The following is a 27,415-nucleotide window of genomic DNA, read 5'->3' as shown; positions in this document are numbered from 1 at the left end:
TGCGGTTCCAAACCCCGTTTTTTTTTTTTTCCCCCGTGATCCTTTCTCCCCCCCTTTTTTCCAAACCTCGGTGCCAGGTAGGGATAACGGAGCGGTTTGTGTGACTCGGAACGCTGAGCGAGCTGGGGTTGTTCATCCTGGAGAAAAGGAGGCTCAGGGGTGACTTTATCACTCTCCACAACTCCAGAGAATCGGGTCATTATTTAATTATCGGGCCAGATTTTAATTGTTTAATTTAATTCGTTTATTCCAACCCCCTTGAGACGAGTTCGGCGGAACCGTCTCCTTGCCTTGGCGGAGCTCACGCCTCGTTGAGGCTGTAACTCGGACGAGAAATTGATTTAAAAAAATCGACGTTTTCCCGCGTCTTGTCCGCGCCCAGCTTCAAAATCACCGCCAGGCCTGTTGAATTCCGAGAGTTTTCACCCCAATTCCGAGAGTTTCCACCCAAATCGTCTGCGATTCCGTACCAAATCCCTTTTTTATCCGGCAGCTACGGCTTCGTGGAGTACACGAAGACGGACTCGGCGGCGCGGGGCCAAGTCGGAGCTGCCGGGGAAGCAGCTGCTCCTCCTTCACCTTCCTCTTCCTCCTCCTCCTCCTCCTCCTTAAAAACCCTCGGAAAGGAGTTTTAAAGAACCTCCACCTCGTTGAGGCTGTAGCTAAGAAACGACTTCAAAAAAATCAGATTCAGATAAGAAATTCCGCTAAGAAGCGATTAAAAAGCCGAGGCGGAACGAGATAAACGAGGCCGCTCCTCTGTCCACACCTGGCTGGAAGATTGGGTCATTATTTAATTATCAGGCCAGATTTTAATTGGTTTTCCTTGTTCCAAACCCCTTGAAAGGAGTTTGGCGGAACCGTCTCCTTGCCTTGGCGGAGCTCACGCCTCGTTGAGGCTGTGACTCGGAGGAGAAATATTTTAAAAAATCGACGTTTTCCCCGCGTCTTGTCCGCGCCCGGCTTCAAAATCACCGCCAGGCCCGCCGAATTCCGAGAGTCTCCACCCAGATCATCTGCGATTCCGTACCAAAATCCCTTTTTTTTTTAATCCGGCAGCTACGGCTTCGTGGAGTACATGAAGAAGGACTCGGCGGCGCGGGCCAAGTCGGAGCTGCTGGGGAAGCAGCTGGGCACCCGGGCCCTGTACGTGCACTGGACCGAGGCGTCGCAGCTGAGCCCCGAGCTGCTGCACTCGCGCTGCCTCTGCGTGGACAAACTGCCCCACGGCTTCGGCGACGCGGCGCGCCTCAGGGCCCATGGCGGCCGCCGCCTGCCAGCCCGACTTCTGCCAGGTGGGCCTCGGCGAGGGCTCTGGGAGGGGTTTTCAGGAGCTGGGGAGGGTTTTGGGAAGGGGTCTGGGAGATTTGGGAAGGGATTTGGGAGATTTGGGAGGGGTTTGGGTGGGGGTTTTGAGGAGGTGGGGAGGGTTTGGGAAGGAGTTTGGGAGCTTTGGGAGGGGTTTTGGGAGATTTGGAAGGGACTTGGGAGATTTGGGAAGGGTTTGGGAGCTTTGGGAGGGGTTTTGAGGAGCTGGGGAGGGTTTGGGAAGGGGTCTGGGAGATTTGGGAGGGGTTTGGGAGATTTGGGAAGGGACTTGGGAGATTTGGGAAGGGGTTTGGGAGCTTTGGGAGGCGTTTGGGAGGGGTTTGAGCAGGTGGGGAGGGTTTGGGAAGGGGTTTGGGAGCTTTGGGAGGGGGGTTGGGATCTTTGGGAGGGATTTGGGAGCTTTGGGAAGGGGTTTGGGAGCTTTGGAAGGGTTTGGGATTTTTGGGAAGGGGTTTGGAGCTTTGGGAAGGGTTTGGGATTTTTGGGAGGGGTTTAGGAAGGGTTTTGAGGAGTTGGGAAGGGTTTGGGAAGGGGTTTGGGAGCTTTGGGAGGGGGTTGGGATCTTTGGGAGGGGATTTGGGAGCTTTGGGAAGGGTTTGGGAAGATTTGGGAGGGATTTGGGAGCTTTGAGAAGGGATTTGGGAGCTTTGGGAGAGATGTAGGAGGTTTGGGAGGGGTTTGGGTGTGGTTTTGAGGAGGTAGGGAGGGTTTGGGAGGGGATTTGGGAGCTTTGGGAAGGGTTTGGGAGCTTTGGGGGAGATTTGGGAGCTTTGGGGAGGGGTTTGAGAGCTTTGGGAAGGGGTTTAGGATTTTTGGGAAGGGGTTTGGGAGGGGTTTTGAGGAGTTAGGAACGGTTTGGGAGGGGTTTGGGAGCTTTGGGAAGGGGTTTGGGAGCTTTGGGGGAGATTTGGGAGCTTTGGAAGGGATTTGGGAGGGGTTTTGGGGAGTTAGGGAGAGTTTGGGAAGGGATTTGGGAGCTTTGAGAGGGGTTTGGGAGCTTTGGAAGGGGGTTTGGGAGCTTTGGGAGGGGTTTTGAGGAGGTGGGGAGGGTTTGGGAAGGGATTTGGGATCTTTGGGAGGGATTTGGGATCTTTGGGAGGGATTTGGGAGCTTTGGGAGGGGTTTGGGAGCTTTAGGAGGGGTTTGGGAGCTTTGGGAGGGGTTTGGGAGCTTTGGGAAGGGGTTTGGGAGCTTTGGGGGAGATTTGGGAGCTTTGGGAAGGGGTTTGGGAGCTTTGGGAGGGGTTTGGGATTTTTGGAAGGGGTTTGGGAGGGGTTTTGAGGAGTTAGGAACGGTTTGGGAGGGGTTTGGGATCTTTGGGAAGGGGTTTTGAGGAGGTAGGGAGAGTTTGGGAAGGGATTTGGGAGCTTTGGGAAGGGTTTGGGATTTTTGGGAGGGGTTTAGGGAAGGGTTTTGAGGAGTTGGGAGGGGTTTGGGAAGGAGTTTGGGAGCTTTGGGAGGGGTTTGGGGAGCGTTTTAGAGGGCTGGGAGGGGTTTGGGGATGAATTTGGGATTCAGGGATTTGGGGTTCAGGAATTCAGGGATCTGGGGTTCAGGGATGGATTTGGGATTTGGGGTTCAGGGATGGATTTGGGGTTCAGTAATTCAGTGATTTGGGGTTCAGTGAAGGATTTGGGATTTGGGGTTCAGGGATTTGGGGTTCAGGGATGGATTTGGGGTTCAGGAATTCAGGGATCTGGGGTTCAGGGTTGGATTTGGGGTTCAGGGATGGATTTGGGATTTGGGGTTCAGGAATTCAGGGATTTGGGGTTCAGGGATGGATTTGGGATTTGGGGATGGATTTGGGATTTGGGGTTCAGGGATGGATTTGGGATTTGGGGTTCAGGGATGGATTTGGGATTTGGGGTTCAGGGATGGATTTGGGGTTCAGGGATGGATTTGGGGTTCAGTAATTCAGTGATTTGGGGTTCAGTGAAGGATTTGGGATTTGGGGTTCAGGGATTTGGGGTTCAGGGATGGATTTGGGGTTCAGGAATTCAGGGATCTGGGGTTCAGGGTTGGATTTGGGGTTCAGGGATGGATTTGGGATTTGGGGTTCAGGAATTCAGGGATTTGGGGTTCAGGGATGGATTTGGGATTTGGGGTTCAGGGATGGATTTGGGGTTCAGGAATTCAGGGATCTGGGGTTCAGGGATGGATTTGGGGTTCAGGGATCTGGGGTTCAGTGAGGGATGTTTTTGTCCCCAGCTGGCCGTGGGACAGGACGGGCACCTGAAGGGATTCGCCGTGCTGGAGTTCCCGTCCCCGGAGGCGGCCGAGCGCGTCCAGGCCGACATGGACGGGGCGGCGCTGGCCGGGACCCACCTCCGGGTGTCCTTCTGTGCCCCCGGCCCGCCCGGCCGCAGCATGCTGGCCGCCCTCATCGCTGCCCAGGCCACGGTGAGCCTTCGTCATCCTCCTCTTCCTCGTCGTTATCATCCTTATCGTCCTTATCATCATTGTTATCATTGTTATCATCCTTAGCATCTTTGTTATCACTGTTATCATCGTTATCATCCGTATCATCCTTGTTATCATCCTTATCATCATTGTTATCACTGTTATCATTGTTATCATTGCAATCGTCTTCATTATCATTCTTATCTTCCTTATTGTTCTTATCTTCATCCTTATCATCCTCACCCGCCCGGCCGCAGCGTGCTGGCCGCCCTCATCGCTGCCCAGGCCGCGGTGAGCCTTCGTCACCCTCCTCTTCCTCGTCGTTATCATCCTTATCGTCCTTATCATCATTGTTATCATCGTTATCATCCTTAGCATCACTGTTATCATCGTTATCATCCTTGTCATCACTGTTATCATCTTCGTCATCCTTATCATCACTGTTGTCATTGTTATCATCCTTATTGTCATTGTTATCATCGTTATCATCCTTATCATCATTGTTGTCATCTTCATCATCCTTATCATCATTGTTATCATCTTCATCGTCCTCATCATCGTTATTATCATTGTTATCATTGCAGTCGTCTTCATTATCATTTTTATCTTCCTTATCGTTCTTATCTTCATCCTTATCATCCTCACCCCGCCCGGCCGCAGCGTGCTGGCCGCCCTCATCGCTGCCCAGGCCACGGTGAGCTTTCGTCATCCTCCTCCTCATCATCGTCATCATCGTTATCATCCTTATCATCATTGTTATCATCTTCGTCATTCTCAGCATCCTTGTTATCACTGTTATCATCGTTATCATCCTTATCATCATTGTTATCATCGCTATCATCCTTATCATCATTGTTATCGCTGTTATCATTGTTGTCATTGCAATCGTCTTCATTATCATTTTTATCTTCCTTATCGTCTTTATCTTCATCCTTATCATCCTCACCCGCCCGGCCGCAGCGTGCTGGCCGCCCTCATCGCTGCCCAGGCCACGGTGAGCCTTCGTCATCCTCCTCCTCATCATCGTCATCATCGTTATCATCCTTATCATCATTGTTATCATCTTCGTCATTCTCAGCATCCTTGTTATCACTGTTATCATCGCTATCATCCTTATCATCCTTGTTATCATCGTTATCATCCTTATCGTCATTGTTATCATCTTCGTCATCCGTAGCATCACTGTTATCATTGTTATCATCGTTATCATCCTTAGCGTCATTGTTGTCATCTTCATCATCCTTATCATCATTGTTATCATTGTTATCATCCTTAGCATCTTTGTTATCACTGTTATCATCGTTATCATCCTTATCATCCTTGTTATCATCCTTATCATCATTGTTATCACTGTTATCATTGTTATCATTGCAATCGTCTTCATTATCATTCTTATCTTCCTTATCGTCTTTATCTTCATCCTTATCATCCTCACCCGCCCGGCTGCAGCGTGCTGGCCGCCCTCATCGCTGCCCAGGCTGCGGCGAGCCTTCGTCACCCTCCTCTTCCTCGTCGTCATCATCTTCATCGTCCTTATCATCATTGTTATCATTGTTATCATCCTTATCGTCATGGTTATCATCTTCGTCATCCGTAGCATCACTGTTATCATTGTTATCATCGTTATCATCCTTAGCATCACTGTTATCATCGTTATCATCCTTATCATCACTGTTATCGTCGTTATGATCCTTATCGTCACTGTTATCATCTTCGTCATCCTTATCATCATTGTTATCATTTTCATCGTCCTCATCATCGTTATTATCATTGTTATCATTGCAATCGTCTTCATTATCATTTTTATCTTCCTTATCGTTCTTATCTTCATCCTTATCATCCTCACCCGCCTGGCCGCAGCGTGCTGGCCGCCCTCATCGCTGCCCAGGCCGCGGCGAGCCTTCGTCATCCTCCTCTTCCTCACTGTTATCATCCTTATCATCCTCGTCGTCGTCGTTATCATCCTCGTCATCGTCGTTATCATCCTCGTCGCCGTCGCCGCCCTCGTTTTCTTCATCCTCGTCGTCCTCGTCTCATCCTCCTCGTCCTCCTCGTCTTCCTCCTCATCATCATCTTCCTCGTCCTCATCTTCATCCCGTCCTCGTCTTCATCCTCCTCGTCCTCCTCATCTTCCTCATCTCGTCCTCACCCTCCTCATCCCCCTCTTCATCATCTTCATCTTCCTCATCTTCCTCTTCATCATCTTCATCCTCCTCGTCCTCCTCGTCTTCCTCCTCCTCATCATCTTCCTCGTCCTCATCTTCATCCCGTCCTCGTCTTCATCCTCCTCGTCCTCCTCATCTTCCTCATCTCGTCCTCACCCTCCTCATCCTCCTCTTCATCATCTTCATCTTCCTCATCTTCCTCTTCATCATCTTCATCCTCATCCTCCTCGTCTTCCTCCTCCTCATCATCTTCCTCGTCCTCATCTTCATCCCGTCCTCGTCTTCATCCTCCTCGTCCTCCTCGTCTTCCTCATCATCCTCATCTCGTCCTCACCCTCCTCATCCTCCTCTTCATCGTCTTCATCCTCCTCCATCCTCACCCTCCTCTTCATCGTCTTCATCCTCCTCATCCTCCTCTCATCTTCATCCTTATCCTCACCATCCTTCTCATCCTCCTCCTCCTCTTCATCCTCCTCCTCCTCCTCCTGTGTTTTTTGGGCCCAAAACCCCAAATTCCCGGATTTTCCCTCCTTCCTCCCCCTGAGACCCTCCTGCCAAAAAAAAAAACCCCCCAACTCCAATCCTCCTTTTTCCCCCAAATTCCCGTTTTTTTCCCCCAAATCCCGGCCCTGAACCGTGGGAAGGGCCATCCCCCGATCCTCCTTTTTCCCAAAATCCCCGTTTTTTCCCCCAAATCCGGCCCTGAACCGTGGGAAGGGCCATCCCCCGATCCTCCTTTTTCCCCCAAATTCCCGTTTTTTCCCCCAAATCCAGGCCCTGAACCGTGGGAAGGGCCATCCCCCGATCCTCCTTTTTCCCAAAATCCCCGTTTTTTTCCCCCAAATCCCGGCCCTGAACCGTGGGAAGGGCCATCCCCCGATCCTCCTTTTTCCCCAAATTCCCGTTTTTTCCCGCCAAATCCCGGCCCTGAACCGTGGGAAGGGCCATCCCCCCGATCCTCCTTTTTCCCCAAAATCCCCGTTTTTTTCCCCCAAATCCAGGCCCTGAACCGTGGCAAGGGGGCTCCTCCCCGAGCCCAACATCCTGCAGATTTTTGGGGAGCCTCGGGAAGAATCCGACGTCGCTGCAGCTGCTGCTCAACCCTCTGCTGCACGGCGCCAAGCAGGGTAGGATTGGGGTGAAAAACGGGGGAATTCGGGAAAATTGGTGGAAAATGGGGGAAAAAGGGGGGGGAAAAATGGGGAAGAAATGGGGGGAAAAATGGGGAAAAAAAGCCACGAGGAATGGGTAAAAACGGGGGGGGAAAAAACAGGAAAAAGATCCTGGGGAAAATGGGGGAAAAAACGGGGGGGAAAAAAATGGGGGAAAAATGGGGGGAAAATGGGGGGAAAAAGAAGGGGGGAAGAAAATGGGGGGAAAAAAAGGGGGGGGAAGTGGGGGAAAAACCTGGGAAAAAACAGGGAAAAAAACCCCAGGGGAAAAATGGGGGAAAATGGGGAAGAAAGGGGGAGGGAATGGGGGAAAAAAAAACAAGGAAAAACTGGGAAAAAATGGGAAAAAAACCCAGGAAAAATGGGGTAAAAATGGGGGAAAAAACCAGGAAAAAGATCCTGGGGGAAAATGGGGGAAAAAAGGGGGGGAAAATGGGAAAAAATGGGGGGGAAGTGGGGGAAAAAACCTGGGAAAAACAGGGAAAAAACCCCAGGGAAAAATGGGGAAGGAAAAACTGGGGGAAAATTGGAAGAAATGGGAAAAAGTGGGGAAAAAATGGGGGGGAAAAAGGGAAAAAAATGGGAAAAAATGGGGGGGAAAAATGGGGAAAAATGGGAAAAAATGGGGGAAAAAAATGGGGGAAAAATGGGAAAAAATGGGGAAAAAACGGGGAAAAAAATGGGAAAAAATGGGAAAAAAAATGGGAAGAAAGGGGGGGAAAAAGGGGGGGGAAATGGGAAGAAAGGGGGGGAATAAATGGGAAAAAAATGGGAAAAAAATGGGGGAAATGGCAAAAAAACGGGAAAAAACTGGGGGAAAATGGGAAGAAAGGGGGGAAAAAAAGGGGGGGAAAAATGGGAAAAAATGGTGAAAAAATGGGGAAAGATGGGAAAAATGGGGGAAAAAAAATGGGGGAAAATGGGAAAATACGGGAAAAAAATGGGGAAAAATGGAAGAAATGGGAAAAAAGGGAAAGAAACGGGAAGAAATGGGAAGAAATGGGGAAAAATGGGGAAAAAAATGGGGGGAAATGGGAAAAGATGGGAAAAAATGGAAGAAAAATGGAAAAAAATGGGGAAAAACCGGGAAAAAATGGGAAAAAAAACGGGAAAAATGGGAAGAAAGGGGGGAAAATGGGAAAAAAAACGGGGAAAAAGGGGAAAAAATGGGAAAAAACGGGGGAAAAAGGGAAAAAAAAAAATGGGAAGAAATGGGTAATTAAATGGGAGGAAAATGGGAAAAAAAAGGGGGGAAAACGGGAAAAATGGGGAAAAAAAAGGGGAAAACCGGGAAAAATGGGAAAAAATGGGAAAAAAATGGGGGGGAAATGGGGAAGAAATGGAAAAGGAAACGGGGGGAAAAACGGGAAAAAGGGGGGGGAAAAATGGGAAAAAATGGGAAAAAACACGGGAAAATGGGAAAAAATGGGAAAAAAACGGGGAAAAAACGGGGAAAACGGGGAAAAAAATGGGGGAAAAACGGGAAGAAATGGAAGAAATGGGGGGGAAATGGGGAAGAAATGGGAAAAAACGGGGGGAAAAACGGGAAAAATGGGGAAAACTGGAAAAAATGGGAAAAAACGGGGGGAAAATGGGAAAAAATGGGCAAAAATGGGGAAAAAACGGGGAAAAATGGCGAAAAAATGGGGGAAAATGGGTAAAAATGGGAAAAAATGGGGGGGGAAATGGGGAAAAAAATGGGGGAAAAATGGGAAAAAAACGGGGAAAAAATGGAAAAAAAGGGGAAAAACACGGGAAAAATGGGAAAAAATGGGGGGAAAATGGGGAAAAAATGGGAAAAAAACCGGGGGAAAATGGAAAAAATGGGAAGAAATGGGAAGAAATGGGAAAAAAAAAATGGGGGGGAATGGAGAAGAAATGGGGGAAAGAAACGGGAAGAAAATGGGGGGAAATGGGAAAAAATGGGGGGGAAAATGGGGAAAAAATGGGGAAAAACGGGAAGAAATGGGAAGAATGGGGGGGAAATGGGGAAGAAATGGGAAAAAACGGGGGGAAATGGGGGAAAAATGGGGGAAAATGGGAAAAAATGGGAAAAAAATGGGGAAAAAATGGAAAAAATGGGGAAAAAAACGGGGAAAAAACGGGAAAAATGGCGAAAAAATGGGGGGAAAATGGGTAAAAATGGGAAAAAAAATGGGGGGGAAATGGGGAAAAAATGGGGAAAAATGGGAAAAAAACGGGAAAAATGGAAAAAAAAGGTGAAAAACGGGAAAAATGGGGGAAAATGGGAAAAAAATGGGAAAAAAATGGGGAAAATGGGAAAAAAATGGGAAAAAATGGGAAAAAAAACGGGGAAAAACGGGAAAAATGGGGAAAAATGGGGAAAAAAGGGAAAAAATGGGAAGAAATGGGTAAAAATGGGAAAAATGGGGAAAACTGGGAAAAAATGGGAAAAAAACGGGGAAAATGGGAAAAAAACGGGGAAAATGGGAAAAAATGGGAAGAAATGGGAAGAAATGGGAAAAAAAATGGGGGGGAAATGGGAAGAAATGGGGGAAAATGGGGGAAAATGGGAAAAAATGGGGGGAAAATGGGGAAAACCCGGGAAAAATGGGGAAAAAAAACGGGGAAAATCTGGGAAAACCGGGAAGGAAGGGGAAGAGCCGGGGGAGAAGGGGCAGAGCGGGGCGGGGCGGGCGGCGCCGGGACTGTCCCCGCCGGCGCCGGGCGTGTCCCCGCAGCGGGAATCCTGGGCGCCGCCCCCGTCCCTGCCGGCCCTGGCCCCGCGCGCGCTCCCGGCGCCGCCCGCGGCGCTGCTGCGCCTCCCTGCACGCGCACGCACAGGTGGGCTCCGGGCGGCGGGAAGGCTGGCGCCGCTTGGGGGGCGGGGGGGGGGGTCTGGTTTGGGGGGGTTTGGGGATTTTTGGGGGGTTTTTGGGGATTTTGGGGGGTTTTTGGGGGGATTTTTGGTCTTTCGGGTTTATTTTTGGGATTTTTGGTCTGTTTTTTTAGGGGGATTTTTAATCTTTTTGGGGGGTTTTGGGGGGATTTTTGATCTTTTGGGGTTTATTTGGGGGGATTTTTGGTCTTTTTGGGGGGGTTTGGGGGAATTTTTGGTCTGTTGTGGGGGGGTTTTGGGGATTTGGGGGATTTTTGGGGGGTTTGGGGGGAATTTTTGGTCTTTTCTGGGTTTATTTGGGGGGATTTTTGGTCTTTTTGGGGGGAGTTTGGGGGGGATTTTTGGTCTTTTCTGGGTTTATTTGGGGGGATTTTTGGTCTTTTTTGGGGGGGGGGGTTGGGGGGGATTTTTGGTCTTTTCGGGTTTATTTTTGGATTTTTTTAATGTTTTTTAGGGGGATTTTTGGTCTTTTTTGGGGAGTTTTGGGGGAAGGTTTGGTTTTTTTGGGGGGTTTGGGGGGATTTTTGGTCTCTTTTGGGTTTATTTTTGGGATTTTGGGATGTTTTGGGGGTTTTTTTGTGGGATTTTGGGTTTTTTTCCCTCAAATTTCTCTCTTCCTGGGTTTATTTTTGGTGGAATTTTGCTCTTTCCCAGCTTTATTTGTTTGGTTGTTTTTTTCCTGGATAATTCGCTTTTCCCTGGATTGTTCCCCTGAGTTAAATCTCCTTTTCCCTGGACTTTTTTTTTGGGACAGAAACCCGGAATTTTGGGCGATTCCCCTCTGACCTCCCTCCCCCTGACCCCGACCCAACCCCCTGGGAAACTCCTGGGGGAAATTCCCGGCAGGTAAATTCCCAAAATTCCCCCAAATTCCCCCCAAATTCACAAAATTCCCCCAAAATTCCCCCAAAATTCCCCAAAATTCCCCCAAAATTCCCCAAATTCCCCCCAAATTCCCCCCAAAATTCCCCAAAAATTCCCCAAAATTCCCCCCAAATTCCCCAAAATTCCCCCAAATTCCCCCAAAATTCCCCAAAAATTCCCCAAAATTCCCCAAATCAATTCCCCCAAAATTCCCCAAAATTCCCCCAAAAATTCCCAAAATTTCCCAAAATTCCCCCAAATTCCCCCAAATTCCCAAAATTTCCCAAAATTCCCCCAAATTCCCCACCAATTTTGGTGCACCTGGGGACCCTAAAATGAGGAATTTCCACTCTGGGGTCGGGTTTGGGGCCGGGGAAAATCCCCTGGGAAATGTTTGGAGGGTGGGAAAAAAACCCGGGAATTCGGGGGGAAGATGAGGATTTGGGGGGAAAAATGGGAATTTTGGGGGGGAAAAATGGGAATTTGGGGGGGAAAATGGGGATTTTGGGGGGAAAAATGGGAATTTGGGGGGGGAAAATGGGAATTTTGGGGGGGGAAAATGGGGATTTTGGGGGAAAAAATGGGATTTTGGGGGGAAAAATTGGAATTTTGGGGAGGGAAAAGGGGATTTGGGGGGGGAAAAAAGGGAATTTGGGGGGGAAAAATGGGAATTTGGGGGGAAAAAATGGGGATTTGGGGGGGAAAAATGGGATTTGGGGAGGAAAAACGGGAATTTGGGGGGGAAAGGGAGGGAAAATGGGATTTGGGTGGGAAATTTGGGGGTTTGGGGTTTTTTTTGGGGGGTTTTGAAGGTTTGGGGGGGTTTTTTTTGGGGGGGGTTTTTTGGGGTGGTTTTTGAGGTGGTTTTTTGGGTGGTTTTGGGGTTTTTTGCGGGTTTTTTTTTGGGGTTGTTTTGGGATTTTTTGTTTGGTTTGGGGTTTTTTTTGTTTGGTTGGTTTTTTATGGATTTTTGGGGTTTTTTTTTGGTTTGGGGTTTTTTTGGGGGGTTCGTTTTTTTGTTTGGGGGCTTTTTGGATTTTTTGTTTGGTTTTGGGGGGTTTTTTGGGTGTTTTGGGGTTTTGGGGTTTTTTTTGGTTTGGGGTTTTTGGGGTTTTTTTTTTCTGTTTGGGGTTTTGTTGAGATTGTTTTTGGGGTTTTTTTGGGGGTTTTGGGTTTTTTTGGGGTTTTGGGGAGTTTTTTTTGTTTGGGGTTTTTTGGGGGATTTTTTTTTTGTTTGGGGGCTTTTTTTGGTGGTGGTTTTGGGTTTTTGGGGGGTTTTTGGGGGGTTTTTTTGGGTTTTTTGTTTGTTTGTTGGGGGTTTTTGGGTTTCTTTTGGGCTCGTTTTGGGGTTCGGTTTTTTTTTCGGCTTTTGGGTTTCTTGGGGTTATTTTGGGAGATTTTGGGGGTTTTTTTTTGTTGTTTTTTTTTTGTGTTTTTGGGGGGGTGTTTGGGGGGTTTTTGAGGGGTATTTTTGGGGTCGTTTTGGGGGGTTTTTTGAGTGGTTTTGGGGCTTTTTTTGGGTTTTTTGTGTTTTTTGTGTTTTTGGGGGGTTTTTGGGGGTTTTTTGAGTGGTTTCGGGGCTTTTTTTGGGAGGGGGTTTGAGGTGGTTTTTCTGATATTTTGGGGGATTTTGGGGCTTTTTTGTTGTTTTTTTTGTGTTTTTGAGGGGTTTTGGGGGTTTTTTGAGTGGTTTTGGGGCTTTTTTGGGGGTTTTTTTGTGTTTTTGGGGGGTTTTTGGGGGTTTTTTGAGTGGTTTCGGGGCTTTTTTTGGGAGGGGGGTTTGAGGTGGTTTTTCTGATATTTTGGGGGATTTTGGGGCTTTTTTGGGGTTTTTTTTGTGTTTTTTGGGGGTTTTTGGGGGTTTTTTGAGTGGTTTTGGGGCTTTTTTGGGGTTTTTTTTTTGTGTTTTTGGGGGGTTTTTGGGGTTTTTTTGAGTGGTTTTGGGGCTTTTTTGGGGGTTTTTTTTGTGTTTTTTGGGGGTTTTTGGGGGGTTTTTTGAGTGGTTTTGGGGCTTTTTTTGGGAGGGGGTTTGGGGTGGTTTTTCTGATATTTTGGGGGATTTTGGGGCTTTTTTGTTGTTTTTTTTGTGTTTTTTTGGGGGTTTTTGGGGGTTTTTTGAGTCGTTTTGGGGCTTTTTTGGGGGTTTTTTTGTGTTTTTGGGGTCGTTTTGGGGGTTTTTTGAGTGGTTTCGGGGCTTTTTTTGGAGGGGGTTTGAGGTGGTTTTTCTGATTTTTTGGGGGGATTTTGGGCTTTTTTTTGTTGTTTTTTTTGTGTTTTGAGGGGTTTTGGGGTTTTTTTGAGTGGTTTTGGGGCTTTTTTGGGGGTTTTTTTGTGTTTTTGGGGGGTTTTTGGGGGTTTTTTGAGTGGTTTTGGGGCTTTTTTTGGGAGGGGGTTTGAGGTGGTTTTTCTGATTTTTTGGGGGATTTGTGGGGCTTTTTTTGTTGTTTTTTTGTGTTTTTGAGGGGTTTTGGGGTTTTTTGGGGGGTTTTTTTGTGTTTTTGGGGGGTTTTTGGGGGTTTTTTGAGTGGTTTTGGGGCTTTTTTTGGGAGGGGGTTTGAGGTGGTTTTTCTGATTTTTTGGGGGATTTTGGGGCTTTTTTGGGGTTTTTTTTGTGTTTTTTGGGGGTTTTTGGGGGTTTTTTGAGTCGTTTTGGGGCTTTTTGGGGGTTTTTTTGTGGTTTTGGGGTCGTTTTGGGGGTTTTGGGGGTTTTTTGGGAGGGGGTTTGGGGTGGTTTTTCTGATTTTTTTGGGGTAGTTTTGAGGCTTTTTTTTGTGGTTTTTTTTTTGGGGATTTCCTTCCTCCCTCCCCCTTTTCCTTTCATTTTCATTTTGTGTTTTTTTTCCTCCCCCAGGCGCTCCCTTGGTCGGGGACGCGGCTCAGGGAAAATCCCCAATTTTGCCTTCGGGGAAATCCCAACTCTCGGCCTCGTTCCTGCCCCACGTGGGGCCCGAGAGGGACAAAAGGAACTCGGGGACCCCCCCGGGGATTTTGGGGGGTCCCAAAGCCAAGCAGGGGGAGAACGCAGCGGTGAGCGACCCCCACACCCCGAAAATCCATCTCAAAGACCCCAAAATCCATCTGGGGACTTCAAAAATCACCCAGGGAACCCCAAAACCTCCCTCAAACCCATCCAGGAGCCCCCAAAACTCTCCAAATCCCCCCTGAAATCCCTCCAAGACCCTCCCCCCCCCCAAAAAAAAATTCCCCTAAAATCTTTCCAGGATCTCCCAAAACTCCTCCCAAATCCCCTCCAAGACACCCCAAAATCCTTCCAGGACCCCAGAAATTCCCCCAAAATCCTTCCAGGACTCCCCAGAATCCCTCAAATCCCCCCCAAATCCTTCCAGGACCCCCAAAAATTCCCCAAATTCCCCCAAATCTCCCCCAAAACCCCTCCAGGATCCCCCAAAATCCCCCAAATCCCCTCCAAGACCCCCCAAAATCCTTCCAGGACCCCCAAAAATCCCTTAAATCCCCCCAAAATCCTTCCAGGACCCCCCAAAATCCCTTAAATCCCCCCAAAATCCTTCCAGGACCCTCCAAAATCCCCCAAATCCCCTCCAAGACACCCCAAAAATGACCCTCCAAAATCCCCCAAATCCCCTCCAAGACACCCCAAAATCCTTCCAGGACCCCAGAAATCCCCCCCCAAAATCCTTCCAGGACCCCCCAAAATCCCTCAAATCCCCCCAGATCTCCCCCAAACCTCTCCAGGACCCCCAAGAATCCCCCAAATCCCCTCCAAGACACCCCAAAATCTTTCCAGGACCCCAGAAATCCCCCCCCAAAATCCCCCAAAATCCTTCCAGGACCCCCAAAAATTCACCAAATTCCCCCAAATCTCCCCCAAAACCCCTCCAGGATCCCCCAAAATCCCCCAAATCCCCTCCAAGACACCCCAAAATCCTTCCAGGACCCCCCAAAATCCCTCGAATCCCCCCAAAATCCTTCCAGGACCCTCCAAAATCCCCCAAATCCCCTCCAAGACACCCCAAAATCTTTCCAGGACCCCAGAAATCCCCCCCAAAATCCCCCAAAATCCTTCCAGGACCCCCCAAAATCCCTCAAATCCCCCCAAAATTCTTCCAGGACCCCCCAAAATCCCCCAAATCCCCTCCAAGACACCCCCAAAATCCTTCCAGGACCCCCCAAAATCCCTCAAATCCCCCCAAAATCCTTCCAGGACCCTCCAAAATCCCCCAAATCCCCTCCAAGACACCCCAAAATCCTTCCAGGACCCCAGAAATCCCCCCCAAAATCCCCCAAAATCCTTCCAGGACCCCCAAAAATTCACCAAATTCCCCCAAATCTCCCCCAAAACCCCTCCAGGATCCCCCAAAATCCCCCAAATCCCCTCCAAGACACCCCAAAATCCTTCCAGGACCCCAGAAATCCCCCCCAAAATCCCCCAAAATCCTTCCAGGACCCCCCAAAATCCCTCAAATCCCCCCAGATCTCCCCCAAACCTCTCCAGGACCCCCAAGAATCCCCCAAATCCCCTCCAAGACCCCCCAAAATCCTTCCAGGACCCCAGAAATCTCCCCCCCCAAATCCCCCAAAATCCCCCAATTCTCCCCAAATCGCTCCCAAAACCCCTCCAGGACCCCCAAAAATCCCTCAAATCCGCTCCAAGACATCCCAAAATCCTTCCAGGACCCCAGAAATCCCCCCCAAAATTCCCCCCAAAATCCTTCCAGGACCCCCAAGAATCCCCCAAATCCCGTCCAAGACACCTCAAAATCCTTCCAGGACCCCCCAAAATCCCTCAAATCCCCCCAAAATCCCCCAAATCCCCCCAGTCTCCCCCCAGACCCCTCCAGGATCCCCAAATCTCCCCCCAAACCTTTTGGGGTCCCCCCAAACCCCCCCCCAATTCCCCTCCCCCTCCCCCCCCAGGTGTCTCTGCTGGGGGAACCCCCCAAAGATCTGAGGATCCCCCTGAACCCGTACCTGAACCTGCACAGCCTGCTCCCCACGCCGCTGCCAGGTGAGCAAGGCTCCTTTGGGCCCCGAAAATTCCCATTTTTTCCCCAAAAATTCCCTTTTGTTCCTCAAAAATTCCTTTTTTTTCTCCAAAAATTCCCTTTTGTCCCCAAAAATTCCCTTTTTTTCCCCAAAAATTCCCTTTTGTTCCCAAAAATTCCCTTTGTTCCCCAAAAATTCCCTTTTGTCCCCAAAAATTCCCTTGTGTGCCCCAAAAATTACCTTTGTGCCCCGAAAATTCCCTTTTGTCCCCAAATTTCCCTTTGTGCCCCAAAAATTCCCTTTTCTGCCCCAAAAATTCCCTTTTGTCCCCAAAAATTCCCTTTTGTTCCCCAAAAATTCCCTTTTGTCCCCAAAAAATTCCCTTTGTTCATCAAAAATTCCCTTTTGTTCCCCAAAAATTCCCTTTTGTCCCCAAAAATTCCATTTGTGCCCCAAAAAATTCCCTTTTGTTCCTCAAAAATTCCCATTTTTTCCCAAAAAATTCCCTTTGTGCCCCAAAAATTCCCTTTTGTCCCCAAAAATTCCCTTTTGTGCCCCAAAAATTCCCTTTTGTCCCCAAAAATTCCCTTTGTTCCCCAAAAATTCCCTTTTGTCCCCAAAAATTCCCTTTTGTCCCCAAAAATTCCCTTTGTGCCCCAAAAATTCCTTTTTTTCCCTCAAAAATTCCTTTTTTTTCTCCAAAAATTCCCTTTGTTCCCCAAAAATTCCCTTTTGTCCCCAAAAATTCCCTTGTGTGCCCCAAAAATTCCCTTTTCTGCCCCAAAAATTCCCTTTTGTCCCCAAAAATTCCCTTTTGTTCCCCAAAAATTCCCTTTTGTCCCCAAAAAATTCCCTTTGTTCATCAAAAATTCCCTTTTGTTCCCCAAAAATTCCCTTTTGTCCCCAAAAATTCCATTTGTGCCCCAAAAATTCCCTTTTGTTCCTCAAAAATTCCCATTTTTTCCCAAAAAATTCCCTTTGTGCCCCAAAAATTCCCTTTTGTCCCCAAAAATTCCCTTTTGTGCCCCAAAAATTCCCTTTTGTCCCCAAAAATTCCCTTTGTTCCCCAAAAATTCCCTTTGTCCCCAAAAATTCCCTTTTGTCCCCAAAAATTCCCTTTGTGCCCCAAAAATTCCTTTTTTTCCCTCAAAAATTCCTTTTTTTTCTCCAAAAATTCCCTTTGTTCCCCAAAAATTCCCTTTTGTCCCAAAAATTCCCTTTGTGTCCCAAAAATTCCCTTTTGTCCCCAAAAATTCCCTTTTGTCCCCAAAAATTCCCTTTTGTTCCCAAAAATTCCCTTTTGTCCCCAAAAATTCCCTTTTGTTCCCAAAAATTCCCTTTTTTTTCCCCAAAAATTCCCTTTTGTCCCCAAAAATTCCCTTTTGTTCCCAAAAATTCCCTTTTTTTCCCCAAAAATTCCCTTTTGTTCCCAAAAATTCCCTTTTTTTTCCCCAAAAATTCCCTTTTGTCCCCAAAAATTCCCTTTTTTCCCCCAAAAATTCTCTTTGTTCCCTAAAAATTCCCTTTGTTCCCCAAAAATTCCCTTTTGTCCCCAAAAATTCCCTTTTGTGCCCCAAAAATTCCCTTTTGTCCCCAAAAATTCCCTTTGTGCCCCAAAAATTCCCATTTTTTCCCCAAAAATTCCCTTTGTTCATCAAAAATTCCCTTTGTGCCCCAAAAATTCCTTTTTTTTCCTCAAAAATTCCTTTTTTTTCCCCAAAAATTCCCTTTTGTCCCCAAAAAATTCCCTTTGTTCATCAAAAATTCCCTTTTTTCCCCCCAAATTCCCCATTTTTTGGGGGAAATTCCCATTTTAGGGGAAAATTCCCCATTTTTATTGAAAAATCCCCATTTTTGGGGAAAAAAAAATCCCATTTTTTGGGGGAAAAATCCCATTTATTCCCAAAAATCCCCATTTTTAAAAATCCCATTTTTTGGGGAAAAGTCCCCTTTTTTTGAGAAAAACCCCATTTTTGGGGTAAAAAATTCCCATTTTCCCCCCAAAATTCCCATTTTTTTCCCTTTTTTACCCAATCCTGGTATTTTTCCAGCTGCCGGGAAAGGATTTGGGGAAAACCCGGAGTTTTGGGCCCCCCCAGGTCGGACCCTTTGCTGCCTCCTCCTGAATTTGCCGTGGAATTCCCCCAGGTGAGGGAAGATTTTGGGGTTAAAATCGGAGATTTTGGGGCTTTTTTAGGGTCGGGGTTCGGTGGGACTTGGAGAAATTTGGGGTTGGTTTTTTTTTGGGGATAAAAGGGGAAAAAAATTCTGAAATTTCAGTTTTTTGGTGGGAATTTAAGGGAAAAAAACCCCCCAAAATATCGATTTTTAAATGGGAATTTAATGGGAAAAAAACCCCAAAATCTCCATTTTTAATGGAAATTAAAGGGGGAAAAAACCCCCAAATCTCAATTTTTTAATGGAAATTGAGGAAAAAAATTCCAAATTTCTCAGTTTTTAATGTGAAATTAAAGGGGGAAAAACCCAAAATCTCAATTTTTTAATAGATTTTGAGAAAAAAATTCCAAATTTCTCATTTTTTAATGTGAAATTAAAGGGGAAAAACCCAAAATCTCAATTTTTAATAGAAATTGAGGAAAAAAATTCCAAATTTTTCATTTTTAATGGAAATTAAAGGAGAAAAAAAACCCCCAAAATCTCAATTTTTAATGGAAATTAAAGGAAAAAAAAAATCTCAATTTTTAATAGAAATTGAGGAAAAAAACACCAAATTTCTCATTTTTAATAGGAATTTAAGGGGGGAAATGCAAAATTTCTCATTTTTAATGGGAATTTAAGAAAAAAAACCCCAAACCTCAATTTTTAATGGAAATTTAAGGGGAAAAACCCCAAAATCTCCATTTTTAATGGAAATTAAAGGGGGGAAAAAAAAATCTCAATTTTAAATAGATTTTGAGAAAAAAAATTTCCAAATTTCTCATTTTTTAATGTGAAATTAAAGGGGGAAAAAAACCCCCAAAACCCTCAATTTTTAATGGAAATTTAAGGGGAAAAAGCCCCAAAATCTCCATTTTTAATGTGAATTTAAAGGTTAAAAACCCCCAAAATCTCCATTTTTAATAGAAATGGAGGAAAAAACCCCAAATTTCTCCTTTTTATGGAAATTTAACCCATTTTTCCACCTGGGCAGGATTTGGGATCCCGAATTTTCCCCCAGAGCCGAGACCTGGGGGGATTCGGCCGCCACAAGGTAAAAAAAAAAATCAAATTTTTGGGGCAGAATTTGGGGTTTTGAGGCAATTTGGGGGGGGTTTGTAGCTCCTTGTGGTAAAAAAAAAAAAAAATCAATTTTTTGGGTGGAAAATTGGGGATTTGGGGCAAAATTTGGATTAAAACCCGTCAATTGTTACGGATTTTGGGGTGGAAATTCAGGATTTGGGGCTGGAAAATTGGGATTTTGGGGTGGAAATTTGGGATTTGAGTAAAATATTTTCCATTTTTATAGTTTTGGGCTGGAAAATTGGGATTTTGGGGTGGAAATTCGGGATTTGGGGCTGGAAAATTGGGATTTGAGGGTGGAAATTCGGGATTTGGGGCTGGAAAATTGGGATTTTGGGCTGGAAATTCGGGATTTTTGGCTGGAAATTCGGGATTTGAGTAAAATATTTTCCATTTTTATAGTTTTGGGCTGGAAAATCGGGATTTTGGGGTGGAAATTCGGGATTTGGGGCTGGAAAATTGGGATTTTGGGCTGGAAATTCAGGATTTGGGGCTGGAAATTCAGGATTTGAGGTGGAAAATTTTGGATTTGGGGGCTGGAAAATTGGGATTTTGGGGTGGAAATTTGGGATTTGGGTCAAATATCCTCCATTTCTCAATTTTTGGGGGTGGAAATCTTGGATTTTTGGCTGGAAACGTTGGGATTTTTTTCACTTTTGGGGGATTTTCACCTCCTTTTTCCCCATTCCAGGTCTCCTCCTCCTCGTCCTGTTCCTCCCCGGGGCTGGACCGGGGGAATCCGGCCCCCCCAGGGCCCCCCTTTTTCCCGGGCTCCCCCAGTTCCTATTTCAGCAGCGGCCTCCAGGCGGGGTTAAAGCAGAGCCAGCTCAGCAAGGTCAGAGTGCCCCAAATTCCCCTGAAAATCCCCGGAAAAATCACCTGAAAGTGCCCAAAAAATCACGTTAAAATCCCCTGAGAATCCCCTAAAAATCACCTGAAAATGCCAAAAAAATCACCTGAAAATGCCAAAAAAAATCACCTGAAAATGCCCAAAAAATCACGTTAAAATACCCTGAGAATCCCCTAAAAATCACCCGAAAATGCCAAAAAAATCACCTGAAAATGCCAAAAAAATCACCTGAAAATGCCCAAAAAATCACGTTAAAATACCCTGAAAATCCCCTAAAATCACCTGAAAATGCCAAAAAAATCACAATAAAATACCCTGAAAATCACATTAAAATACCCTGAAAATCCCCTAAAAAATCACCTGAAAGTGCCCAAAAAATCACATTAAAATACCCTGAGAATCCCCTAAAAATCACCTGAAAGTGCCCAAAAAATCACGTTAAAATACCCTGAAAATCCCCTTAAAAAGCTCAAAAAATCACATTAAAATGCCCAAAAAAATCACATTAAAATACCCTGAAAATACCCTTTAGATACCCTGAAAATACCCGGAAAAATCACCTGAAAATGCCCAAAAAATCACCTGAAAAATCACCTGAAAATGCCCAAAAAATCCCCTGAAAATACCAAAAAAAGTCGCATTAAAATACCCTGAAAATCCCCTTAAAAATCCCCTTAAAACCCCCTGAAAATCACATTAAAACCCCCTGAAAATCCCCTTAAAAATCCCCTGAAAATACCAAAAAAAGTCGCATTAAAATACCCTGAAAATCCCCTTAAAAATCCCTTAAAACCCCCTGAAAATCACATTAAAACCCCCTGAAAATCCCCTTAAAAATCCCCTTAAAATAACCTAAAAAATCACATTAAAACCCCCTGAAAATCCCCTTAAAAATCCCCTTAAAGTCCCCTGAAAATCCCCTTAAAAATCACCTGAAAATCACATTAAAACCCCTGAAACCCCCTTAAAAATCCCCTTTAAATCCCGTTAAAATACCCTAAAAATCACCTGAAAATCCCCTTAAAAATCCCCTTTAAATCCCGTTAAAATACCCTAAAAAATCACATTAAAACCCCTTGACAATCCTCTTAAAAATCCCCTTAAAACCCCCTGAAAATCACCTGAAAATCACCTGAAAATCCCCTTAAAATAACCTAAAAATCACATTAAAACTCCTGAAAATCCCCTTTAAAAATCCCTTTAAAATAATTCTAAAAGTCCTTTTAAAATCCCCTTTAAAATCCCCTGAAATCCCATTAAAACACCCTTAGAATTCCCTAAAAAAAAAAAAATTCCCTTAAAAATCCCTTGAAATCCTCTAAAAAAATTCCTTTTAAATCCTCTTGGAATTCCTTTGAAGTCCCTGAAATTCTGTAAAAATTCTGATTTTTTTGTTTTCCCTCCCAGGGCGTCTCCATCCCCCTGAGCTCCGACTCCATCCCGGCCTTGGCGCCTCCCACCTCGCACCTGAAGGTACCAAAAAAGCCCCAAATTCTCCCCAAAACCCCGGGGAAAAAATGAAAATTCATTAAAATTTAATTTAATTTAATTTAATTAAAAAAAAAACTGGTCGGAAATGAAAATTCACTGAAAATCAGTTTTAAAAAAAAAAATCTCCTGGGGTTAAAAAATGAAAATTAATGAAAATTTAATTTTAAAGAACGGGGTGAAAAAGAAAAAAAAAATTATTGAGTTTATTATTGAATTAATATTTTTTAATTATTTATTGAAATCAATTAAAAAATCTCCGGGGTAAAAATGAAAATTAATTAAATTTAATTAAAACCCCCCCCGGGGTAAAAATGAAAAATCAATGAAAGGCAATTTAAAAACCCTGAGTTAAAAATGAAAATCGATTAAAATCAATTAAAGATCCCAGGTTAAAAATAAAAAAATCAAGGAGGGGAATCAATGAGAATAAATTGAAATAGAAATGAGGCCGATGAAGAAAATCAATGGAAATTAATGAAAAAAAAAAACAGGTTAAAAATGAGAAGTCAGGGAAAATTCATTCAAATAGCTCAAACTAGAGATCGAATAAACCAAAATAAATGAGAAATAATTAAAAATAATTAAAAGCCGTTAGAAAGCAACGGAAGTTAGTTCAAGAACCCGGCTAAATAGCGGAAAAATCCATTCGAAACAACTGAAAAGAAATAAGCGAAGCCCGAAGAAAATCCCAATGAATCGACCTAAAAGTAGGAAAAATCCGAAGAAGTGAAAAATTGATTCAAAGGAATTAAAATTTAATGAAGTCGGATGATTTTCCTCTCGTGCAGACGCCGGTGGGAGCCCAGAAACGCGGATTCTCGCAGCTGCTGCCCGGCCCCCGAGGCCAGCCCCGAGGGTTCCTACGTGGGGCAGCACTCGCAGGGCCTGGGGGGGGCACTACGCCGACTCCTACCTGAAGAGAAAAAGGATATTTTAGAAGGAAAAAAAAACCCCCAAAACGCCCCAAAAAAACGAGCCCCCCCCCAAAAAAAAAAATACCCCAAAATTATCGGGGAATGAACGCAGGGAAAAGGGGGAAAAATCCGCCTGGAAATGCCTGTAGGAAGGGGAAAAAAACCACAAAAAAATGGGGGGGAAAAACGACAAAAAGTGGAGAACGACGACGAGGAAAAAAAAAAGCAGAAAAACCTAAAAAAAAAGAAAAAGGAAAAACCGAAAAAATCCCACGGAACTCAAAATGAAAACGGAAAAACCCCACAGAAAAAGCGGGAAAACTCCCCGAAAAGCCCCAAAAAACCAAAAAAAAGAATTTTTAAAAAGGGGTTTTTTTTGCTTTTTTAAATGATTTTTCTTTTGGTTTTTTGGGGGTTTTTTGGGGGTTTTTTTTTCCTTGTTTTGTTGTTGTTTGGTTCTTTTCTTTGATTTTTTGGGGGTTTTTTTTTCAATTTTTTTCTTTTTTTGGGTTGTTTTTATTTCATTGGGTCTTTTTGTTTCGCTGGGAATTTTTTAAATTTATTTTTGTTGGGGGTTTTTTTGGTTTGTTTTATTGGTTTTAATTTTTTTTGTTTCCAATTTTATCGAGGTTTTCTGGGGTTTTTTTAAAATTTTACTGGGGGCGTTTGGGGTTTTCGATTTATTTTTTAATTTTTTGGGGGGGTTTAAAATTCTTTTTTATTGTTTTATTTTGGGGTTTTTTTTACATTTCAAATCCCCCCTCACCCACCTCAAAAGATTTTTGAGGAGCCTCTTCCGGCCTCACCCACCCCAAATTTTGGGGATTTTTCTTCTTTTTCCTCCCCGAAAGCAGCGCCTGGGAGCCCCAAAACCCCTCCCTGCCTTAACCTGCTGCTTTTGGGGGGAAAAATCCCAATTTTGGGTGGAAAAATCCCAATTTTGGGGTTTTTTGGGTGAAAAAATCCCAATTTTGGGGTTTTTTTGGGTGGAAAAAATCCCAATTTTGAGGGGGGTTTGGGGTGGAAAAAAATCCCAATTTTGGGGTTTTTTTGGGTGGGAAAATCCCAATTTTGGGGGTTTTTGGGGTGGGAAAATCCCAATTTTGGGGGTTTTTGGGTGGGAAAATCCCAATTTTGGGGGATTTTGGGTGGAAAAATCCCAGTTTTGGGGTTTTTTTGGGTGGAAAAAATCCCTATTTTGGGGGGTTTTGGGTGGGAAAATCCCAATTTTGGGGTTTTTTGGGTGGAAAAAATCCCAATTTTGGGGTTTTTTGGGTGGGAAAATCCCAATTTTGGGGTTTTTTTCTCACTTTTCAATGAGAAATTCCCAATTTTGGGGTAATTTCCGTAATTTCGGGGCCATTTTCCTCCTTTTGGGCTCGTTTTCCTCCTTTTGGGCTCGTTTCCTTCCCTTTTTGAGGCGAAACCTCCGAATTTTTGGGGGTTTCCTCCTATTTTTTTGGGTCTTTTTAAACATTTCACCGCCCTGAGGGTGTTTTTTGAGGCTTTTTTTCTGATTTTGTGTTTTTTCCCCTTTTTTTAACTGGAGCCGTCGGCGTTTTACTCTTTTTTTTTTTTTTTTGTGAGGAAAAATCTATTTTTACTTTTACTCTGATTTTTTTAAAAAACAACCGAATTTTTCTCCTTTTTCTCCTTAATTTTTGGGGGGTTTTTCAGCCTCTTTTTTCTCTGGTTTTTTTTTTTTTTTTTTTTGGAATTTTCCCAGGATTTGAATGATTTTTTTTTTCCCCTGTTTTTTACTGGTTTTGCTGTAAAATTCTGGGGGGATTTGAGGTGGGGGCTGTGTCTCCTTCATTTCCCCCTTTTTCCTTCCCTTCCCCCCCCCCAAAAAATAAAAATTATATTTATATCGTTGCCTTTTTTTCCAATCTTTTTTTTTAAAAAAAAAAATAAAAATCGATTTTTTTCGGGGGGTTGTTTCGGTGTGATTTTGTTATTTTTGTTGGGGTAAAAAAATCTCCTTGTGGGAGTAGGGTGGGAATCCCTCAAAAAAAAAAACCTATCCTGGAACCCAAAAAAAAAACCCCCCCAATTTCCACCCCAAAAATCGCCTCAGAATCCACCGAAAATTCTTAATTAATTAATTTGAAATTAAATTAATGAATTAAAAAATTAAATCCCCCCCCCCCCCCCCAAAAAAAATCTCCTGAGGAATCCCCAGATCCCTTTAAATTCCCCCAAAATCTTTTCAGGAGCCCCAAAATTGCCCAAAATCTCCGAAATTCCACCCAAAAAAAAAAAATAATTCGCGGCCGGGCTCGAGCCCCCAAAGCAAGCCACGCCCACTCGCGGGCTGGGCACGCCCACTGTTACTGATATGGTCACGCCTCCTCTTGTGGCCACGCCCACTCTTCATGACAGCGTCGCCCCTCCTTTGGCCACGCCCACTCTTCCTGTGCGGTCACGCCCACACCGCTGGACGTCACGTGACGCCGCTCACGTGATCGCCCCAAGATGGCGGCGCCCATGGCGGCGGCCGCCGGCGGCTCCGTGACGCGGCGGCTCCTCCGGCGCTTCTCCCGCCGCCTCAGCAGCGGCCGCGCCGCCATCGAGGAGCCCGAAACCGCCGTGTGGGTACCGGGAACCCTCTCCCGGCATCGGCGGCACCGGAACCGATCCCGTCCCGGTGCTGATCCCGGTGCCCCGTTTGTCCCTTCCCGCTTTCCGTAGGGTTAACGTGGTGTTCGTGGACCGGGAGGGGCGGCGGGTGCCGGTGCGAGGCCGAAGCGGGGACAACGTGCTGCACCTGGCGCAGCGACACGGGCTGGAGCTGGAGGGTGGGCGCCGGGAAACGACCGGGAACCGGGAACCGGGAACCGGGAACCGGGAGTGGGGAATGGGATCGGGGCCGGCACCGGCGCTCCCGGTGCTCCCGGTGCTGCCGGCACGGTTCTGGGAGGCTCCCGGTGCTGACAGAGAAGTCCCGGGGCTGTCCCGGTGCTGACTGCGGGGTCCGGGGGCTGTCCCGGTATTACCGGGGGGGCTCTCGGTGCTCCCGGTGCCATCCCGGGTGTGTCCCGGTGTTCCCGTCAGGTGCGTGCGAGGCGTCGCTGGCCTGTTCCACGTGTCACGTTTACATCAGCGAGCCGCACCTGGGCCGGCTGCCGGCGCCCGAGGAGCGGTAACGGGACCCCGGGGAGCCCAGAATCCCACCGGGGACACCCCAAAATCACCCCCAGGATCGCACCGGGGACCCCAAAATCACCCCCCAAATCACACCGGGGACCCCAAAATCATCCCCGGGGATCCCCAAAATCACTCCCAAAATCCCACCGGGGACACCCCAAAATCACCCCCAGGATCGCACCGGGGACCCCAAAATCATCCCCGGGGAGCCTCCAAAATCACTCCCAAAATCCCACCGGGGACACCCCAAAATCACCCCCAGGATCGCACCGGGGATCCCAAAATCATCCCCGGGGATCCCCCAAAATCACTCCCAAAATCCCACCGGGGACACCCCAAAATCACCCCCAGGATCGCACCGGGGACCCCAAAATCATCCCCGGGGATCCCCCAAAATCACTCCCAAAATCATCCCCAAAATCACCCCCCGGGACCCCAAAATCATGCCCAGGGATTTCCCAAAATCACCCCCAAAATCAACCCCAAAATCACCCCCAGAATCATCCCCGGGGAGCCCCAAAATCACCCCCAGAATCACACCGGAGACCCCAAAAATCATCCCCGGGGAGGCCCAAAATCACCCCCCGGGACCCCAAAATCACCCCCAAAATCATCCCCAAAATCACCCCCCGGGACCCCAAAATCATCCCCAGGGACTCCCCCAAAATCAACCCCAAAATCACCCCCCGGGACCCCAAAATCATCCCCAGAATCACACCGGGGACCCCAAAAATCATCCCTGGGGAGCCCCAAAATCTCCCCCTAAATCACTCCCAAAAATCCCACCGGGGACCCCCCAGATCACCCCCCAAATCATCCCCCGGGACCCCAAAATCACCCCCAGGGATCTTCCAAAATCAACCCCCAGAATCATCCCCGGGGAGCCCCAAAATCACCCCCAGAATCACACCGGGGACCCCAAAAATCATCCCCGGGGAGCCCCAGAATCTCCCCCCAAATCACGCCCAAAATCCCACCGGCGACCCCCCAGATCACCCCCCAAATCACCCCCCGGGACCCCAAAATCACCCCCTGGGATCTCCCAAAATCAACCCCCAGAATCATCCCCGGGGATCCCCCAAATCAACCCCAAAATCACCCCCTGGGACCCCAAAATCATCCCCAGGGACTCCCCAAAATCACCCCCAAAATCACACCGGAGACCCCAAAATCACCCCCTGGGACCCCAAAATCACCCCCCGGGACCCCAAAATCATCCCCAGGGACTCCCCCAAAATCCCCCCCAAATTCCCCCCCCGGTGACCCCCCCCAAAATCACCCCTAGAATCATCCCCGTGGACCCCAAAATCACCCCCTGGGACCCCAAAATCACCCCCAGAATCATCCCCGGGGAGCCCCAAAATCACCCCCAGAATCATCCCCGTGGACCCCAAAAAAAACCCCACCCAGCATCCCAAAATCCCACCACGGGACCTTCCCCCAAACACCTTGAGTCCCCCCCCCCTCAATCCTCCCTAAACCCCCCCAAACATTTCCCCCCAAAACCCCCTGAAGACCCCCCCAAACCCCTCCAGGGACCCCCCAAAATCCTCTCTGCGCCCCCCCAGGGAGGAAGACCTGCTGGACCAGGCTCCGCTGCTCCAGGAGAATTCCCGCCTGGGCTGCCAGGTGCTGCTGAGCCCGGCCCTGGAGGGGGCTCAGATCACCCTGCCCCGCGTCACCCGAAACTTCTACGTGGACGGCCACGTCCCCAAACCCCACTGAGACCCCCCCGGGGAGGGGGGGCACCCCAAAAATCCCCCTGAGCCCCCCTCCTCCCCAAGGGATGAGGGGCACCCACCCCCCAAAAATAAATTTATTTTGGTTAAAAAGCGTATTTCCTTTGGTCTCGTGTTGTCGTTGTATTCGGGCCCGTTTGAGATCGCCCCCTGAATTTTGGGGAGACCCCCGAGCCCCGGGAAAGGGGGTTGGGGGGCGCCCCAAAAATCCCCCCTGAGCTCCTGCAGGGAAGGGGGACCCCCCTCCCCTCAAAAAAAAAAAAAATCAATTTAAAATTG

The 27,415-nt window shown here is 46.7% G+C and overlaps 2 protein-coding genes across 2 annotated transcripts; both read left to right on the top strand.

Moving 5' to 3' along the window:
• Positions 1 to 493: 493 nt before the first annotated feature.
• On the top strand, positions 494 to 24,181 carry LOC136305930 (ribonucleoprotein PTB-binding 1-like; the record flags this gene model as incomplete). Its single annotated transcript, XM_066209252.1, is given in 17 exon segments — positions 494 to 542; positions 1,052 to 1,258; positions 1,260 to 1,295; positions 3,538 to 3,729; positions 6,896 to 6,913; positions 6,915 to 6,947; positions 6,949 to 7,021; positions 9,769 to 9,871; positions 13,642 to 13,817; positions 15,687 to 15,777; positions 17,807 to 17,903; positions 18,907 to 18,966; positions 19,687 to 19,830; positions 21,253 to 21,318; positions 22,125 to 22,166; positions 22,168 to 22,224; positions 22,226 to 24,181. Coding segments are annotated over 17 exon segments (1,492 nt in total), but the record flags the coding sequence as incomplete, so codon positions are not given.
• A 535-nt stretch (positions 24,182 to 24,716) lies between these two features.
• FDX2 (ferredoxin 2) lies at positions 24,717 to 27,234 on the top strand. Its single transcript, XM_066209254.1, has 4 exons — positions 24,717 to 24,841; positions 24,942 to 25,048; positions 25,305 to 25,392; positions 26,966 to 27,234. Exons 1-4 carry the CDS (start codon positions 24,726 to 24,728, stop codon positions 27,120 to 27,122), a joined length of 468 nt encoding a protein of 155 aa, XP_066065351.1. The 5' UTR covers positions 24,717 to 24,725; the 3' UTR covers positions 27,123 to 27,234.
• Positions 27,235 to 27,415: the final 181 nt, after the last annotated feature.

This window comes from Chamaea fasciata, unplaced genomic scaffold (assembly GCF_029207755.1).
Source record: "Chamaea fasciata isolate MVZ Bird 193981 ecotype frontalis unplaced genomic scaffold, bChaFas1.0.hap1 SCAF_800, whole genome shotgun sequence".
In the NCBI taxonomy this organism is placed as follows: domain Eukaryota; kingdom Metazoa; phylum Chordata; class Aves; order Passeriformes; family Sylviidae; genus Chamaea; species Chamaea fasciata.
Note: the sequence above shows the minus strand (reverse complement) of the source record. Positions and strands in the feature narration are given on the sequence as shown.

Coding starts and splice junctions, on each gene's coding strand:
- FDX2 (XM_066209254.1), top strand. CDS start 24,726: ATGGCGGCGCCCATGGCGGCGGCCGCCGGCGGCTCCGTGACGCGGCGG. Junction 24,842..24,941: donor GAGGAGCCCGAAACCGCCGT/GTGGGTACCGGG, acceptor CGCTTTCCGTAG/GGTTAACGTGGTGTTCGTGG. Junction 25,393..26,965: donor CTGCCGGCGCCCGAGGAGCG/GTAACGGGACCC, acceptor GCGCCCCCCCAG/GGAGGAAGACCTGCTGGACC.